General features: G+C 39.0%; 2 protein-coding genes across 2 annotated transcripts in view; one reads left to right on the top strand and one right to left on the bottom strand.

Moving 5' to 3' along the window:
• The window catches only part of fs(1)M3 (female sterile (1) M3), a 111,997-nt gene extending 110,307 nt beyond the window's left edge, over positions 1–1,690 (bottom strand). Inside the window, exon 1 of the mRNA XM_083117343.1 lies at positions 1,617–1,690. Within this exon, the coding sequence (XP_082973469.1) occupies positions 1,617–1,640 (24 nt within the window). The 5' untranslated portion in view covers positions 1,641–1,690. The remainder of the gene's footprint in view (positions 1–1,616) is intronic.
• A 2,616-nt stretch (positions 1,691–4,306) lies between these two features.
• LOC145984429 (uncharacterized) lies at positions 4,307–15,527 on the top strand. Its single transcript, XM_083118092.1, has 3 exons — positions 4,307–4,419; positions 9,520–9,598; positions 14,510–15,527. The coding sequence occupies exons 1-3, from the start codon at positions 4,321–4,323 to the stop codon at positions 14,764–14,766; spliced, it is 435 nt and encodes a 144-aa protein (XP_082974218.1). The 5' UTR covers positions 4,307–4,320; the 3' UTR covers positions 14,767–15,527.
• Positions 15,528–17,267: the final 1,740 nt, after the last annotated feature.

Here is a 17,267-nt window from a genome sequence, read left to right on the forward strand (position 1 = left end):
CTAAGTCGGAGGCAACAACTATTCACGCCATAACTTTCTTAGTTCAACAACTTGTATAATTCCGAGGCACCGACTGTGCACGCGATAGATTTCAGATACCGACTGTTTGAAGAAATATTCTCCAAAGCTATTTAAACGAAATTCGAACTTCGGCCGTTGAGAGACTGCGTGTCTCAATAACTGTGCTTTCAGCGTAAAGCTGTTTGCAGTATCTTTCCTGCGATTCCGGAAGAATTCGTATCAGCGGATTTTTTACATCCGCTGAAGATCGCAGGTGGCATTTGCTTGAAAGAAGCTCTATCCAGCTTCTTTCATACTCGGGCCCTTTTTATGAAATGATTAGACTATCGGACTAATCGGGGTCCCGGATTAGAGTCATGCCTTCGGCATAATACGATACGCACCTTAAGGTGCCCGACCTAAAATTGTCCCTCTCAACTGCAACTTTTGGATTCACCTTTGCTAGAACCTGATGTATGGGATGGTGTTATGATCATGGCCAGTTTAGCCTCAATATTAAATTGTTCTCCACTTCCATTTATGAAAATTTTAGATTATGCTTCGCTAGGTGGTACAAAGATCAATCTGACTTCAAACAAGTTTCAAGACCACTAAAAGTTGCCTTCACCGAATATAAAACTCTTCGTCCAATCTTGTTTCTGGATTTCAACGCCTCACTCTTAACAGTGAAGTACCCAGACAGGGTGTTACCTCCACCCTCTGCCCTCTGTATTGCCTCAAATATATATATTTTTAAGAAACGCAGTATGCGTGAAAAAAATACATAAGCATATGCCAACTAAAAAAATAATATTCCATTTTACGAACTTTCCGAGGACTGCACCGACTGGATGCTGTGGAAACTAATACACCACATCGTGCTCAGGTCTCTTAGTATTAGTCGTGCTTGAGTTTTCATGCTTTTAAGAACTATTTTCTTCTGTCGTCCAATTGGCACATTTTCACTGACAAAGATCGCCCCAAAATAAGTCTATATTCACTCTGAATAAGTGAACCAAGCCACTTTTATGTCTTCAGGAAGATTCGCCTGAAGACTTGCCTTAAAAAATTAACTGTTGTACCGAACACGAATATTTTCTTGCGTTTAACCCTTTTTACATAAAGTGACCCCTACAAATTAGTAGTGCTGAGCCGATATCACTTTGAACCGATACAGATTCTCACAGATACCGATAATTGAAAATTGTAACAATTATAAGTTGTTCAAAATATTGATTAATATTAGTGAGTGAATATCCCATTCCAATTAGGCTATAATTATAAATTTACCACAGTTCTGCTATTCATATTAAAAATACATCAGAATATATTTTTTAAAAAATACCTGTTATGTAATCTCAAAATACAGTTCTTCCACATAATATTGGTACAAAATCAATAAAATTCGAATTTTGCATTACTTTCAACATATTAAGACTCGGCGAAAGTGTCGGGCGACATTTTTGCGGACGCCATACGAAGAATCAAATCGCCAGAAAAGTATTGGCTGGTATCGGTAAATAAAAACCAACCGATACTTTCCGATACCGATACATCGGCAGCGGCTCAGCCCTACAAATTAATTGTAAGGAACAGAAAGCAAGTTGGTTACGTACCAGCCCCATATTCCTCCAAACCATGGCCTCGTCAACTTTCTGGCACCAGCATTCGTTGTCTACTGCAGCGAAATCTTCACTGACTGGAGGTTGTTCATCGTAACGCCATCTACCGGTAAATAAAGTGAACTGCTAAACGAATACGTAGCTTTTCTGCCTCTTTAGGTTAATCGGAACGACAAGAATGAATTATGATTAGCTGAAATTGATGAAATGACGCTCGCAAAGTAACACCAGGCCGGGATTCGAACCTGGAAACTTCGGTGGCGTTAACTTGAGTTGATCTCTCAATGCTTGCTTGATCGATTAGGCTTATTTTACTTCGCTTTTTCTTCTTGCCATTTTTGGCTAATTCTGAAGATGTGGATGATGTGATGATATTGATGAAGGTACACTCACAAAGAACACCCATCTCCAGACCGGAATTCAAACCCGGTACCCAGGACAGTATCAAGGTTTGTGAAGGCCTCTGGCCAAAATGTTTTATAAAAATATACATACACATATATGTGTGTGTGTGTGTGTATGTATGTATGTATACATGTGTGTATAATTTATAATTTCGTATGGCGTCTGGCTGCCACGCGCGAGACCCAGGTTCGATTCTAGCGGTGGGTGATCTAAGGTCAGAATTTTCCCTGCCTTGTTCCCACATAAAGCGGCGGCTCTGGGGCTCACCCAGCCTCAAATCAATGGGTACCTGGGGGCAACCCTGGGTGGGGGGGGGTAAAGGCGGCCGGCGCGTGGTGCTAATCACATCACCTTCAAAATGGGCCGGATTCGAACCCAAGACCCATGGTGTCGTAACGCGCTGTGCTAACCACTCCGCCACGGAGGCCGGCTACATCTGGAGATCTGTGAAAAAATGACCTCTGAACCTTGGACTTTGCTCGCCTTGCGTTAACACGACGGTAAAGACCAAGCTTGCTATCTTCTGAATGTAGCAAGTGATAGCTACTTGATTGAAGCGATGATTAAGAGCCTTCTCTAGATTGCTGCTTTAAGTTAAAATGTTTTTGTTTTACTTAGACATTTTTGCGCGATGTCTCTTAATTTTACACCTCCAAATGGCCGCGACAATTGCCATTTACTCTTTTGTTAATTACGATTAATTGTTAGTCTTCCTGCCATAGTGTTTAATATTAACCATCTGAAACTGCGGATCATTCATTCTCGGTGTAGAATGGCATCACACTAGTGTATATCTATTTATCAGAAGTAAGGTAAGGTACATATTGCACCGTGCCATGATGGCACATTTAGGGGATGTGGTGATAGGGCTCCACACATTCTCAATCTCGGCCATTAAGGATGTGATGTGATCATCGGACAATTGCGATGGCGGACAATTGCGATGACGGACAATTGCGATGAACACAGAAGTGAAAGGGCGGATGGGCAATTGCGATGACATTTTAAATCTTGTATCAAATTGAAGAATGACTTAACAGTTAACACCCCGTACAATACCTCTTACAAGAGAATTATGTGAAATATTGATATTCTCGGCTGGGAATTTGGTTCAATCAAGTTTCTGAACATAGGTGAAATGACCCGTTTCCTCATATGTGCGAATACACTTTCCAACTCTCTCGTCGACTTTGATGTCATGCTTTTTCCTTTTCTGACCTTCTAGATTAAGTTCCATCCGCATGTACTTGATGCTGGTGTCTTCTGCTTGGCTCTTGAGGAAGGCCAGAAAATCATGAATTTCTGGATGCGGTCTTCCAAGCCACCTATTTATTTTGTTGTTCCAACATTCTACAGCATTATTAGTTCTGTGGCGCCTTTGGTTAGGTTAGGTTAGGTCCTGATAGTCGCAATTGTCCTGCCATTAATTTGTAAAATGACCTTCACCGTCAGAATCATCGCAATTGTCCGTGATTTTGGCTTCATCGCAAATGTCCTAGATTCGATCAGCACCATGATCCTGCCACCTTTACCCCCCCCCCCCAAGGTTGTTCCCATGTATAATTTATTTGAGACTGGGTGAACCACACGGCCACCTTATGCAGGGACAAGATCACCCACAAAGGGAATCGAACCCGGGTCTCCCGCGTGGCAGTCATACTAGACCATTGCGGCTCCTTTATTTCTCAAAGAGAATTACGCACATATAAGGAAATACAATATTTTTAAATCGTCTTGGGAACACCGAGGGAAAAAACCCTTTTAAACAGAAACTACGTACATTCGTTTTAGTTCTGAGGTTCCTATAAATACAGGCACGTTGAAGAGAAATGTTTGTCAGAAACCAAACATATCGTATGTAGAAGAATGCAATTAGAATTTCCCAATTCACAATTATAATTTTCTTTCGAGAACAGCAATAAAATAGTGCACAGCTCTAAAAACAACTTAATTGCTTTTGGCACTAATCTTTTACACTTGTATTTTTATTTTTTATTTTTAGAATACAGTATGCAACTAACTGCTTCAAGAAAATATATCTATAAAAAAAACAGGCATGTACACTAATATAGACAATACAAAGCACACGTGAAAACAGAACACTTTGGGAAATCGTATAACGGATATGTTTGGTCGATGAGAATTACTTTTGAAAATTCAATCTTCAGCTTTATGTGTCGTGTAATAATAAAAGCGTACATAAAATACTGGATTGTATAAATGAACGTAAATATAAACGTTTCACAAGCTTCTTTCACAGACTCTAAAGTATAGTTCATGGAAAAGGGCGAAGATGGTTTCGTTACTCATTCAAACAGCAATTATAGCTTTTCTTCTCTTAGAACCACCAACTGTCAGAAGCTATAAAGATTGTATTCTATTTGACAAACCGGTGAGTCCAAATCTGCTTTCGACATATTTCCTTTTCTGGTGTTTGCTTCACAACTTCTTACCGTAAAACTTACTTACAGTCCAGCAGAATTAACTTGAGAGAAATGGCCGAGAGTTTCTGTTGGCCCCTTACAGCGGGAAGTCCCCCTCTCTAGCCAATTCGAGCGCAGTTGCATCACTCACAGAGCCGCCATTTCTCTCAAGTTAATTCTGCTGGACTGTAATTATAAATATACGCGTTTATAACTTGCTCCGGAACCAAAGGAGGGTTGGGTCTCCCCCATGGCGCAGTGGTAGCGTCATTGCCTTGTAATCCAGGGGTCCCGGGTTCGATACCCGGTGGAGGCACAAGTGGTTCGGATTCCACTTCAAACTGTAGGTCCAGTCCCGATTAGCCTTACTGTGCATAAAGTGGACTTAAAACAGCAACTCAAACCAAACCAAAGGTGGGTTGATTTAAATCAGGTTGACTTAAATCGCGATTTATATCAAGATTTAAATCAGCTGATTTTTTTTCTAAAAATAAATATCACTGATTTAAATCACTTTAAATAAATAATTTATAGAATAATGTACATAAGGATTTCATAGATATCAGGGTGTCTTCCCGTTCCATCGCTTCCCGATCCATCGATTATCGAAAATTGGGCGTGGATTGTCCCGATCCATCGCTCCTGATAACGAAAGTGTTCTTTCCGGATCAGGTGTTCCCGATCCATCGGTGTGTGTGTTCTCTTCCTTCGGTGAGTGTGTATGCAGACTTCTTTTAGACGAAAATTTTAGTATCTCTGTGTGGTGTCGTGTGTTGCAAGATCCTGTTCTCGTTGAAAGCAATTAAGTAAGTAATCTTAATAGTCCATAGCCTATGTACAGTCACGGACAGTTCTGGGTCGTAATGAACGCATTGACTTTCAATGGAATCATTACAACTCAGCACTGTCCATGACTGTACATATATACGCGTATTTTGCACGCGCGCGTGGGTATATGTGTGTGAGATTCTTTCCGGTTTACTGGTTTAATAATAATAATGATAATGATGATAACAACAGTAATAACAATAGCAATATGACCAATATGAGTATGTTTTCTTTCGAGGTTAGGTTAGGTTAGGTTAGTTCAGTTCAGTTCCCGTTCCCATTCCTGTTGACGATTTGTTACTTGCAAAGAAAAAACGTGACAAGGCTCCTATTGGAGCCGCCTAGGTGTTTGTCTTGAATGGGATGTACGTACAACTACAACAATCTCGCCCATTGCAAACTTCTAGGCGTATTCCACGCCATCGTACAGTAGGGTCGAGATTACTTTTCTGATAGCAAAAACAGTGTACCTACTGTTCATTTATTTATTTATTTGCTTATTAGTTGTTTATTATATGCATTTATTACTGCGAAATGCTCAGTTGTTTATTTACTTATTTTTACATATTTATGTGTGTAACACTGTTTGTTACTAGTTTTGTTTGTGCGTGTGTACATTCTGTGAGTGTTCATTTCCTTATTTTCGTAAGCGATGGAAAACCACTTTCGTTATGAGGAGCGATGGATCGGCACTTTTCGAGAAGCGATGGAACTTTTGGTGAAAGTACATTAATCTCGTAATCAATTAATGGTGTTTATTAGGCTCTTAGAAAGGAAAAGAAACAAAATATATGTGCTGATGAGGTGAAGCTCATACGAAAGGAAATGAAATATATGTAAACTATGAACACACTTAAATTCTCTTGATTTAAAGTTCAATAATTTGTATAGGTAAAAATAGCAAACAATTTGTGCAGAATAATATACAAAATACTAATCATGTTAAACCGTAAATAGTGTTGTTATCATTAAACTGAAAATAAGCATGGCAGCTGATATTTTGCAAAATATCATTAAGAAATTGCCAGAATTCGGCCACAAAGACTTGAAAAATATTTTAAGTTACAATTATATAGTACATCCAGAATGTTTCATTTTCACTGGAAGAAAAGTTAGTGAAATTATGTATAATAGTTTCATTAACGCACTCAAGAAACATTTCCATAGTAGGTTCACGCATATAGTATCAGAAACAGAAAAAAAATATATATTTACATATATTTGTTTTTACTTGCTTTATTCAAACTGTTCAAATATTTCTATATATCTTTCTATAAAGATAAAAAATAAAAATATATGTATGGTGCCAAGAACCATTCCAGCGAATTTAAACGTGTTCTTCTTTTTAAATAAAAATATCGATTTAAAAAAAATCATCAAAAATGATTTTTTTAAATAAAAATCATTATTTCTATGCACCCTGTCGAAACCCCATAATAAAATTGTATATAAAATTTGCATCACTTTTTAGCCAAGAAGATCAATACTATACTCTGTGCCTAATATCTCTAGAGCAAGCGAACGAAAACAAGTCTCTGCGCAAGTAGTGACGCAAGATGGCTCCACCAATGAACACATGAGAGAGAACGGGATTGCGTGGAAGGGGGAAAGCAACTGCAATTACTAGCCTTCGAGCAGCGTGTACTGCTTCGCTCTGCTCTACCCACTCGATTTACCCCCTTTCTCTGCCACTATGCGTGGCTTTGCTCCAGAGATAAGTGGTATGTTCAAATGGCTATTTGGAAAAAAGTTCCTGTACACAACAAAGCGCACATCGAACTGTTGTTTGTCAATTTACTGAATATCTGTTTTATATAGCGGCGTTATTCCACTGAGCCCCGAGACGACAGGTTAAGTTTGCAGCAGGTTTTATGTATTAATCCGCGTAAAAACGGCGCAGAGCATCTCCCGTGCCAGTTTTGCCTCAACCGCCGAGCTGTTCATGTCACAGACAGTGACAAAATCCACAGTATTGCAGCGGAACTATATTCTGCGCGCACGTTTGGGTCTATATATGCGAAAAGTTGCTGCAAACTTAACCTGTCGCGGGGCGTACTTTTGGCGTTTTGGCTAGTCGCGATGATGAGTATGAGTGATGATTGAATTAAATTGATGAAAGGATACTCACAAAGAACGCTCATGTCCAGGACTAGACTCGAACCCGGTAAATTCGGTGACGACATCGAAAGACGACCAGGCGACTGAAAAAGGAATTGATGATTCAACTACAGCCGTTATTATCTTATATTAGCCGTTGCTAGAGCCTCCCCGATGGCGTAGTGGTAACGTCGTCATCTTGTAATCAAGGAGATCCGGGTTCGATACCCAGTGGAGGAACATGACGCAGTGTAAACTGTAGGTCCAGTAGCAATTATCCTTTCTATGCATAAAGTGGACTTAAAACAATTCAATCAATTGATTAGCCGTTGCTGAAAATATACGTCTTAGATATCCAAATGAAAAAGACGAAAAAATAAGAATATAATATTACTGCAAGGATTCATACAATTGGAAGGAAAGGAATAAATCTTAAAAAGATTAGCAGTTGAGGAGGTGTAAAAGGGCGCAATAAGAGCCGAAGGAATAACACGAAAACGGTCAATAAATAAAGAGGGAATATTTTTGGGAACATTTTAGATACGAAAGTCTGGTGCATCCGAGAAAAGGAATAAACAAGAACATATGCCATACACTGGGACAACCACAGAAAGGAAAAAAAAATAATCTAATAAAACTGAATACTGGAGCGAGTGTGAAAATTACATCCGATCTGAGAATACGCAAAAATGAAATGGGGAAATAGTCACAAAGAACAATTTTCGACATAAACGTGACTTTCTCGCTTAGGCTTTGATCTTTCTGTGTGATCCGACAAACGTATTGCAATATTATGCTAAAAGAAAAAGTAATAAATCGGCAAAGCACATCGGGTCCCATCGCAACTGTTTTCTGGCTTGTCAAACCCGAGTCCGCTACTTCTTCTTTTCAAGTAGCTCCACAATTTTCCTCCCAATGCTGGGCCACCACCGAAATGTTTGGAGCTCTCACCCGAAATCAAACACGGGACCGCCCAGACCAACAGACCAAAAGCGGTAGCACCAACTGTTTGACTACACTTGAACTCTTGTATTGTAACACAGGCGCACGCACGCACACACACACACACACACACACAAGGATTCTTCCCGATGGCGCCGTGGTAACGTCGTTGTCTTTTAAACAAGTGGTCACTGGTTTGATACCACATTGTGGTTCGGATCACACTTTAAACTTTAGATCCGTCCCGATTATTTTTGTTGATGTTGAGTTGGTGTTTTAAGTCCACTTTATGTACAGTAGGGCTAATCGGGACTGAATCTACAGTTTAAAGTGGGATCTGAACCACTTGTGCCTCCACCGGCGTCCCGATTAGCCTTTCTATGCATAAAATGGACTTAACACACACAAATGTAATTGAAGTTCCAATAGCTTCCATACTTTTCAGCGTCTTTCGATTGTACTGAGAAAGTTCAAAATTACCCAAGATACTGAAGGGCCTCCCCGATGGCGCAGTGGTAGCGTTGTCGCCTTGTAATCAAGGGGTCCCGGGTTCGATACCCGGTGGAGGCACACAGTGGTTCGGATTCCACTTTAAACTGTAGGTCCAGTCCCGATTAGCCTTACTGTGCATAAAGTGGACTTAAAATACTAAATCAACCAACCAACCAAGATACTGAAGGTCTCAAGTTCAAGTTCCAAGTTCAGGTTCCAGTCCTGAAGATTTTCTTTCTAATAATTTTCGATACAAAAGTGCATATCCACATGGAATACGGTAGTATATTTCCAGTGTAACTTCGTATACGTAGATTTCACTCTGACTCGAAACAAGACACTGGTGGTTCTGGGTTCAACCTGGACTTTAATTTATACTGTAACATTGTCCTTCAATAAACATAGCTGCCTTTGATTGCGTCCCAGAATGGATCTCACATATATTGTGCATAGACAGATTAAGAGGCGGTCGGCCAGCGATATGTCCCAAACTAACAACAAATCATCATCAATGAACATATAAATACAGACGGAACAGCTCAAAAAAGGGGTCAGCTTCTCCCACGAGAAAGTGCACACCATATGTTGCATAACACGATACTAACATTGAATATTGTAACGAGATGTGATTATTATCAATTATTTAAAATAGTTGGAAGGATATTGTAGGGTGTATCTGAAGAAAATAATAGTATTTTTCTCAATTTCAGTGCAATATAACATCTGACTGCTGTGATAGTCAGCACAAGTGCCGAAAAATCATCGACAGAAAAGAATACTTATGTTGGCGTAAGTATAGAGTGTATGTACGTTACCTCAGGGTATTGATGAACCGTTAAGACGTTATATATAAATATATATGTATAGATATACATATATTGATTGATTGATTGACTTGCTTTATTTTACTTCGCTTTTTATGCCACTTTTGGCTAATTTGCGAAGATGGGGATGAGTGATGATATGATGAAATTGATGAATGGACACTCACAAACATCCATGCCCAGGCCGGGATTCGAACCCAGGACCTATTGCGTCGTAGCGCGATGTGCTAACAACTCCACCACAGGGACCTGTATATATATATATATATATATATATATATATATAATCTATACGTCTTTATCATCTTTATCACGTATATGAGTGGTATATGAGATATGAATAAGAATTCTATCTACAAGGTGTACAACTTTGCTTCCGCCGTTTTTCCCCAAAAATATGACGCTGGAATGAAAAACATTGCTTACCCAGGCATTACTCAAAGTATTGTCCATCGCTGGCCACTACTTTCTCCCATCTTTCGGGCAGCGTACGAATGCCGCGTCTAAAAAATTGTTCATCTTTGGAGGCGATCCACGAATCGATCCACTTTTTGACTTCTTCATACAGAAGTGTTGGTCAGCCAGTTCATGAGCCATTGATCTAAACAGGTGATACTCAGAAGGAGCGATGTCTGGAGAATAAGGCGGGTGGGGTAGGACCTCCCATCTTAATGTTTCCAAGTACGTTTTCACCACTTTGGCAACGTAGAGTCGTGCGTTGTCATGCTGAATCATACCCATGGCTTTCAGACGTTTTTAAATGGCTTGCTGTGTCACTCCCAATGATCGTGCCAATTCTTCTTGAGTTTGACGCGAGTCTTCACTCAGCAATGTCTCCAATTCTGCATCTTCGAAAACTTTCTGTTTTCCACCACTATGCCGGTCTTCGACGTTAAAGTCACCGTTCTTAAAGCGTTGAAACCACTCACGGCAGGTTCTCTCACTTATAGCGTCCTCACCATACGTAGTGGAGAGCATTCGATGAGCCTCAGCCGCAGTTTTCTTCATATTGAAACAAAAAAGTAGAACCTCCCGCAAATGGCGAGAATTTGGCTCGTACACTGACATTTTCAATCGCGAACACCTTCACGATGCACACACCACTCGACTAATGTTTGAATGGGGTTATCTTGACAGAGGTCCAAGCTAACTGCGTGACGTCTGCGATCTGCTTCTTTCGACCGCTACTTCCTGTTATTGCTACCTGTCGGAAAACGGCGGAAGCAAAGTTGTACACCTTGTATTTTCTTCTGTATAGGAACAATATGATTGTTCCTATAGAATGTAATTGAGAGTTCAACATCAGATAGAAATTGCTACAATTCAACCCTATTAGTGTATGATTTATTACTACATGGGGAAAGACATAGGGTCTGTATTATACATATTCCTCTTAGCTTGTAGAAGTTTACTCCTAACAACATTTTGTTGAATTTACTTTTGTTACCAACAAGAAAACAAAACTTATACTCATTTTTCTCGTGAGTTTTGAAATCCACCAACAGTATGAGTACAGACCAACAGGAAGGGTCAAGGGCCACAGAAGACACCGAACGAGCAATAAGATAAAAAGTTGGAAAGGAGTAAATGCGGAAGTATTGACACCCTACTAAATTAATAGTATTATCTGCTTGCAAAGAAATAGATCTAAAAACCATCCTTGCTCGCTTCGCTCTCAATTCAACTATTTATTTATGAGTCACAAGTTTTTACTTACTGGAAATGATTTGTTCATGTTGATGTGATGTACAAGGTACTACCCAATGATGAGTAGAAGAAGGTTCAGTGGAGTTTTGGCATTCTAAAACGGTCCAAATCCTAAATACGTGTTTGGCGTTTTCATAAATGGGTTTTATACGATACTACATCAAAACGCAAAACGCGTACATTTTCGATTTTCAAAACGCGTCTGCACTTCTCTAGTAATCAATTTGTACTTTGTAGTAAGCCACATTATGAGAACAAATCGTAAGGGAAAATGGGGAAAATGAATCATAAGGAAACCAACTTCAAGGTTCAGTACTCAAGAAGAAGTGTTTTGAAGCAACAAGTACAAATTATAAATGTGACTCTTGAATTGCGAGCATTTTTTTTTTTTTAGAAATAAAGTATTTCTTCAATAATATTTATTAAACAGGGTGCCAATACTCTCACAGCGGCCTGCGAAGTTTATTTTTTACAAACCTTGGCGTCTATCCCTTTCCCATAGCTCTGTGGTTATGTGTACTATAAAGTCTGCGGTTCTTGCATGAAAGATGAAAATGTGGCGGGCGAGAATGCAAAAGGACAGTGTGATAATTGAAAATTTTCCAGAGGGGGAAAGGGAATTTTAGTAATTATTCTTGAATCATTGGTTTATTTTATAAATCACACACAGTATCCCCTCAAATGCCAAACAGCAACTAGAGAAAGGGGATTCATCCCCTCCGTCAAATACCACCCTGAAAAGGGGAGAGACAACGAAATTTAGAATTGTTGCCTATAACACAAGTAAATTGTAGGCTTAAATCGTTTCTATTTTAATAGTAACTAGTCAACAATTAAAATATACATATACACATTCAAACCCTTGAAAAATATTACACTTTCACAATGTTAATGAATTTTCATACTATTTCAGATCAGTCCAAGATATCGAACTGTTATAAAAATTTCTGCTAAAAAAACTCTAAACTTTTTCACGAAATTGTAATACAAGCAATTCCCTAAAATTACTGAGATTTGTTTACAATGCTCCGGAAATGTAGGTTACAGATTTGAAAATATTTGAAAATTTTGAAGCCGTCACAAGTAAGGAAAATTAATATTTCGTTTACCATCTGGAAACATGTTGACCGATTTTGCTGACTTGTCCTTCTTTCTCCTGCTCCTTCCCAAACGACGCACTATATTTCAAAACTTTAGTTTTCAAACTTTAGCTCAAGGGATGCTGTTAGTTTCTTATTATGTAAGTTCCAAAAATAAAATTCAACAGAGTTAAATGTCAATGAAAGAATGAAAATGTCAGTATTCTGTATTAATATTGGCGACATGTACAGGTATTGGACATTGAAACTGAAACACCTGGTAGAAAGCCATAATTTTTATTTAATAAGGTGTTGGAGCGCCTTTGGCGGTCAGTACAGTAGCAACACGACGTGGGAAGGATCGATAGAGGTCCTGCACCGTGTGCAGAGGGATTTGGAGCCATTCCTCCTGAAGCACAGTGACAAGTTCAGCACGTGTACGGTGGAGGGAAACGTTTCCGCACTCGATCCTCTAACAAACCCCATACAGGTTCAATAATGTTGACATCCGGTGATTGAGCGGGCCATGGCAGAGGTTCAACCTCACTGTCATGATCATCGAACCACTCTGTGGTAAGTTTAACAGTGTGAATAGGTTAGTTATCATCCTGAAACACAGCACCACCGTCCGGAAAGAGTGTTTGAACCATAGGGTGTAAATGGTCCTCCACAATGGTCCTATAGTCCTTGGCAGTGACACGACCCTCGAGAACAATTAGTGGGCCCAAAGTCTGCCACGATATTGCACCCCACACCATCACGGATCCACCTCCATGTTTGACTGTGGGTACCAAGCAGTCTGGGTTGTATGCATCAGAGGGACTTCTCCAGACGAACACTCTCCCTGTTGTTGAGAACACGGTGTAGCTGAACTCATCCGAGAATATGACACGTTTTAGGTCATCCAACGTCCAGTTTTTATGAGTCTGGCACCACTGAACCCGCTTTGCGGCATTTGTGCTACTGATGAAAGATTTCGGGATAGCAACCCTGTCATGAATGTTGGCCTTATGCAGGTATCGACGGACTGTTTTCTTGCACACAGGTTCTGTGAGGTGTGTATTCACTTCTGCGGTGATTGCCGATGCGGTGGTTTTCCGTTTTCGTGCAACAATCCTAGTCAGTGCCCTGACGACCCTGTCCGACAACTTCCGTTGTCCCCTGCACTGCAGTTGCTCCTCCTGGATGTGGTTCGTCCTTCCTGTTCATATGCACACATCACCCCGGATACTGTACCTCGTGAGATGTCACAAAGTGTTGCAGTTGTGGACACAGATGCACGTGCTAGACGCGACCCTACAAACTGCCCTCTTTTGAAGTCAGATATGTCCCCTGTTATACCGCTCTACACATACGATTTGACGTTCACTGACGAACATTTTCTACTGGAGTGACTACCAAGGGCCCGCAAACGAGACTCATTGCCAATAAGTATGATTACAACTACCAGATGGCTCTGGTGAGTCCCGCGAACATCCCAGGATATTTGCGCAGGTGTTTCAGTTTCACTGTCCAATACCTGTATATATACATACAAACTGAACATAAAATACAGGTTCGATCAGAATAGTGAGAAACAATACATTTTCTTACGTCAATTATGTTCTTGTAGTAATAAAGGAATCTTTTATCGGTTTTATCTTTGAAATTCCCTTGATTCTTGCTTTCAACAACAGAACCAACGTTCATTGGGTTTCACCCACGAGCATGTCTCTCTAACTCTTTTATCTTCTATTTTTTCTGTCTGATGATTTAGAAAAATGGATTTGCAATTTTGCTTTATTCTTATGATTATATTAACAATGGCCACTCCAACCCACATCGTATTAGAGTTAACTCAGAATTATTCAATGGCAAACCGAGCCGGACATCTGAAGAAGTTCTTCCGAGGCAAAATTGGTGCGCTTTGAAGGTTTGAGTAAGAGTCGCTTCCCAGTTTTCTCATTCTTTGAATTTGTCTTTCTAAGTAGCGATGAGTTGTACCTTAATTACTGCTCGGACTTGGGATGTTGTCTAACGTATTCCATTTGTTTCATAAATATGTAAACACTAAATGCATAATAACTTAATGGTTACTTTTTCTTATTTAGCTCGTCCATGGTGGATTACTGTTTTCGAAACAACAATCGCTCCAGCTCCACCATGTTTAGCTGTGCCGACAGCAAGTATAACTAAATCGCCAGCAAGTATAGCTAAATCGACAGCAAGTATAGCTAAATCGACAGCACGTCCAGCTAAGTCACAATCACGTCCAGCTGCTCCGTCACCTCCCGTCACAACAGCAAGATCACAACCACGTCGTCCCAAAAAACACAAAGGACTTACTAGTGCATGGCAATTAATCTAGTAAGCGAAGGATTTTTGCCGGAAATATGTAGGGGAAACCTGAATTTTGGTGTATTGTTAGACCATCATAAGAGATGTATTTTCCCAAAAGTCCCCACCCCTCCCCTCGTAGCTTCCCCCCTACGGCCCTCCTGAACATCCAATACGCAGTGTTTCAGGAAATCATCCATATCTCTGAAACTAATGGACATATTGGGACGTTATTTTTTTTAATTCGGTGCCAACACTATTCTCTACAAATTGGGTTATTTTCATGTTTTAAATATTCCCAATGGTTTTTGAGTAATTTCAAGACAAAATGCAAAAAAATAGTAAATTTTCAAACTTACTTATTTATTTTTGGCTCTGTATTTTCGTTACGAATGATAATATTGGAACATTATCCGAACAAAAGTTGTAGAGTGTAATATTTTCTTTCATTTGATACCAATAATGACAAGCTTGCTACAAAAATGTGCCGTGTAGCGAGTAAAGTTTGAACGGGCGCGATCGCTTTGACTCGCAATGTGCGCTACCCCACTCTCGCTGCCTAATGCAAAAATTGAGTTACTTAGTGCACTGAATGCACACATTTTGATGTTTTTTGACCATATGTGCTACATTTAAACAATATTTTTAATATTTTGTAACATATCAAAGTAGCCCATGTTATCTTGATAGATAGAATATACAATTTTAATTGTCTTATTTTGAAAATATTAAAATGACCTGTGTGCATTACTTACCTCAGTAAAATAAAATATCATTCTTGCACTACACAGTTAAAACTACGAGGGGTGGGGTGGGAACTTTTGGGAAAATACATCTCTTATGATGGTCTAACAATACACCAAAATTCAGTTTTCCCCTAATTATTTCCGACAGCCTCCCATTTTGTGCCTTCGTTTCCTAGACTACGTATAAGGCTGATGTGTTGGGGGGGGGGGGCGATATATATATATATATTGTTTTCTATATATTAATAATATTCGTTACATAATGTATTTGCCATATTATGTTTTTATTATACTTATAATTGGTAGTTTTTAAAATTCCTATATAATAGCACTAAGCTAATAATATGAAACAGACTGATTCGCTTGCAAAGTTTTTCAAATACATAATTTGGATAATTTTTATATTAAAGTGAATTTTCCTCTAAGTCACGGAAAACTTGACAGGGGCACGTGGAAGTTATGGAGGTTTCCCCCGTCCCACTTAATGACGTTCCTGTATACAAGTAATTTGCGAATGGTGTGTCATAGCAATTCTGGTCTTATATCTTTGTACCATCTGGACCAGAAGCCTTGTTTTTAGGCAATCTTTGGATTTGAAGTCCTACCCCTCAAGAAGACGTCACTTTTGGTGTGTGTTCCAGTTCTGGGATGGTGAAAATGTCTAACGACGTTTACGTGTATAATGACAGGCTCGTCTGAGGGATTTTCGTTTCGATGAATTACTCCCTCTAGTCATAGGTGCATTCTGTTTCAAGGTATTATTTGTTGTACAGAATAATTAATTCTAACAAATGTAATGCAACACAATGCTATATCTCGACAAGTAATATGAGCTGAATCCCAGTTATTAAATAAATCTGTAGGTTAAATTATTCCACTATTTCGAATTCATGAAATATAATATTGTATCTCGTCACTTTAAAGTTCTAGGCTGTTCAGGATAAAGCACATAAGTCAAAAAATGCAATTTTATAATATGTTAATATTTTTAGGCTAATTGGAAACATTACAGACATTATGTAACATGTTGAATCATCTCTGTTTAGAATTTTTACACATGACCAACATAAAATTATACTTGTATAATTTTCTTTAACTGATTCAGTGTGAGTTAAATGAATGCAACAGAAAATTGCAGTTTGTGTAAATGGATTCATCTTGACACCTTAAAGTATTTCCATGGAGGTAGATCGTTCAAATGTTACATAAGAAAATGTTGTATTTTTATTTTATTGTTATAAGTAGCATTTCTGCCATTCTTGCTAATCGTGAAAACGATGAGTTATAATTGGTTGAATTTTATGAAGGGGCACTTGCAAAGAAACTGCAAGCAAACTGGGAGAATGCTTGTACGTCAAAGAACTATAGTAGTGTAAAATGTGTTGCTAAATCCGCCTAAACTTTTGTACACAATTTATATTTACATGTTAGTACAGTATTATAATGTATTTACGAGTGCAAGCGTTGTATTGTAACTTCTATTTTCATTTGGTTGTTATTTCATTTAAACATTTTCTTGTGTACTACCCGGATATAATAAAGCATTACATACTATACAAACGGACACGCCACAAAATATAACATGTGATACTATTATAATTGTATTATTCAATTTTATGTCACGGTTTGACCACCCCTACAAACATTTCTTGCGACGCCCATGGTTAGCGGTGGCGCTAGGATTAATCATCTAGGGGTGCTGAGGGAGTGCGGAATGGAATTTAAGTGGTGCGAAGTGCGATCTTTGAAAATAAAGAAAGCATGAGACTTGCATGCATGTTTTACA

Source organism: Lepisma saccharinum, chromosome 2, assembly GCF_977018435.1.
Source record: "Lepisma saccharinum chromosome 2, izLepSacc3.1, whole genome shotgun sequence".
NCBI classification, from domain to species: Eukaryota; Metazoa; Arthropoda; class Insecta; order Zygentoma; family Lepismatidae; genus Lepisma; species Lepisma saccharinum.

Excerpts from the sequence above, each read along its gene's own strand:
- LOC145984429 (XM_083118092.1), top strand. The coding sequence starts at position 4,321 with ATGGTTTCGTTACTCATTCAAACAGCAATTATAGCTTTTCTTCTCTTA. Across the intron at positions 4,420-9,519 it reads GTATTCTATTTGACAAACCG|TGCAATATAACATCTGACTG; the intron begins GTGAGTCCAAAT and ends TCTCAATTTCAG. Across the intron at positions 9,599-14,509 it reads AAAAGAATACTTATGTTGGC|CTCGTCCATGGTGGATTACT; the intron begins GTAAGTATAGAG and ends TTTCTTATTTAG.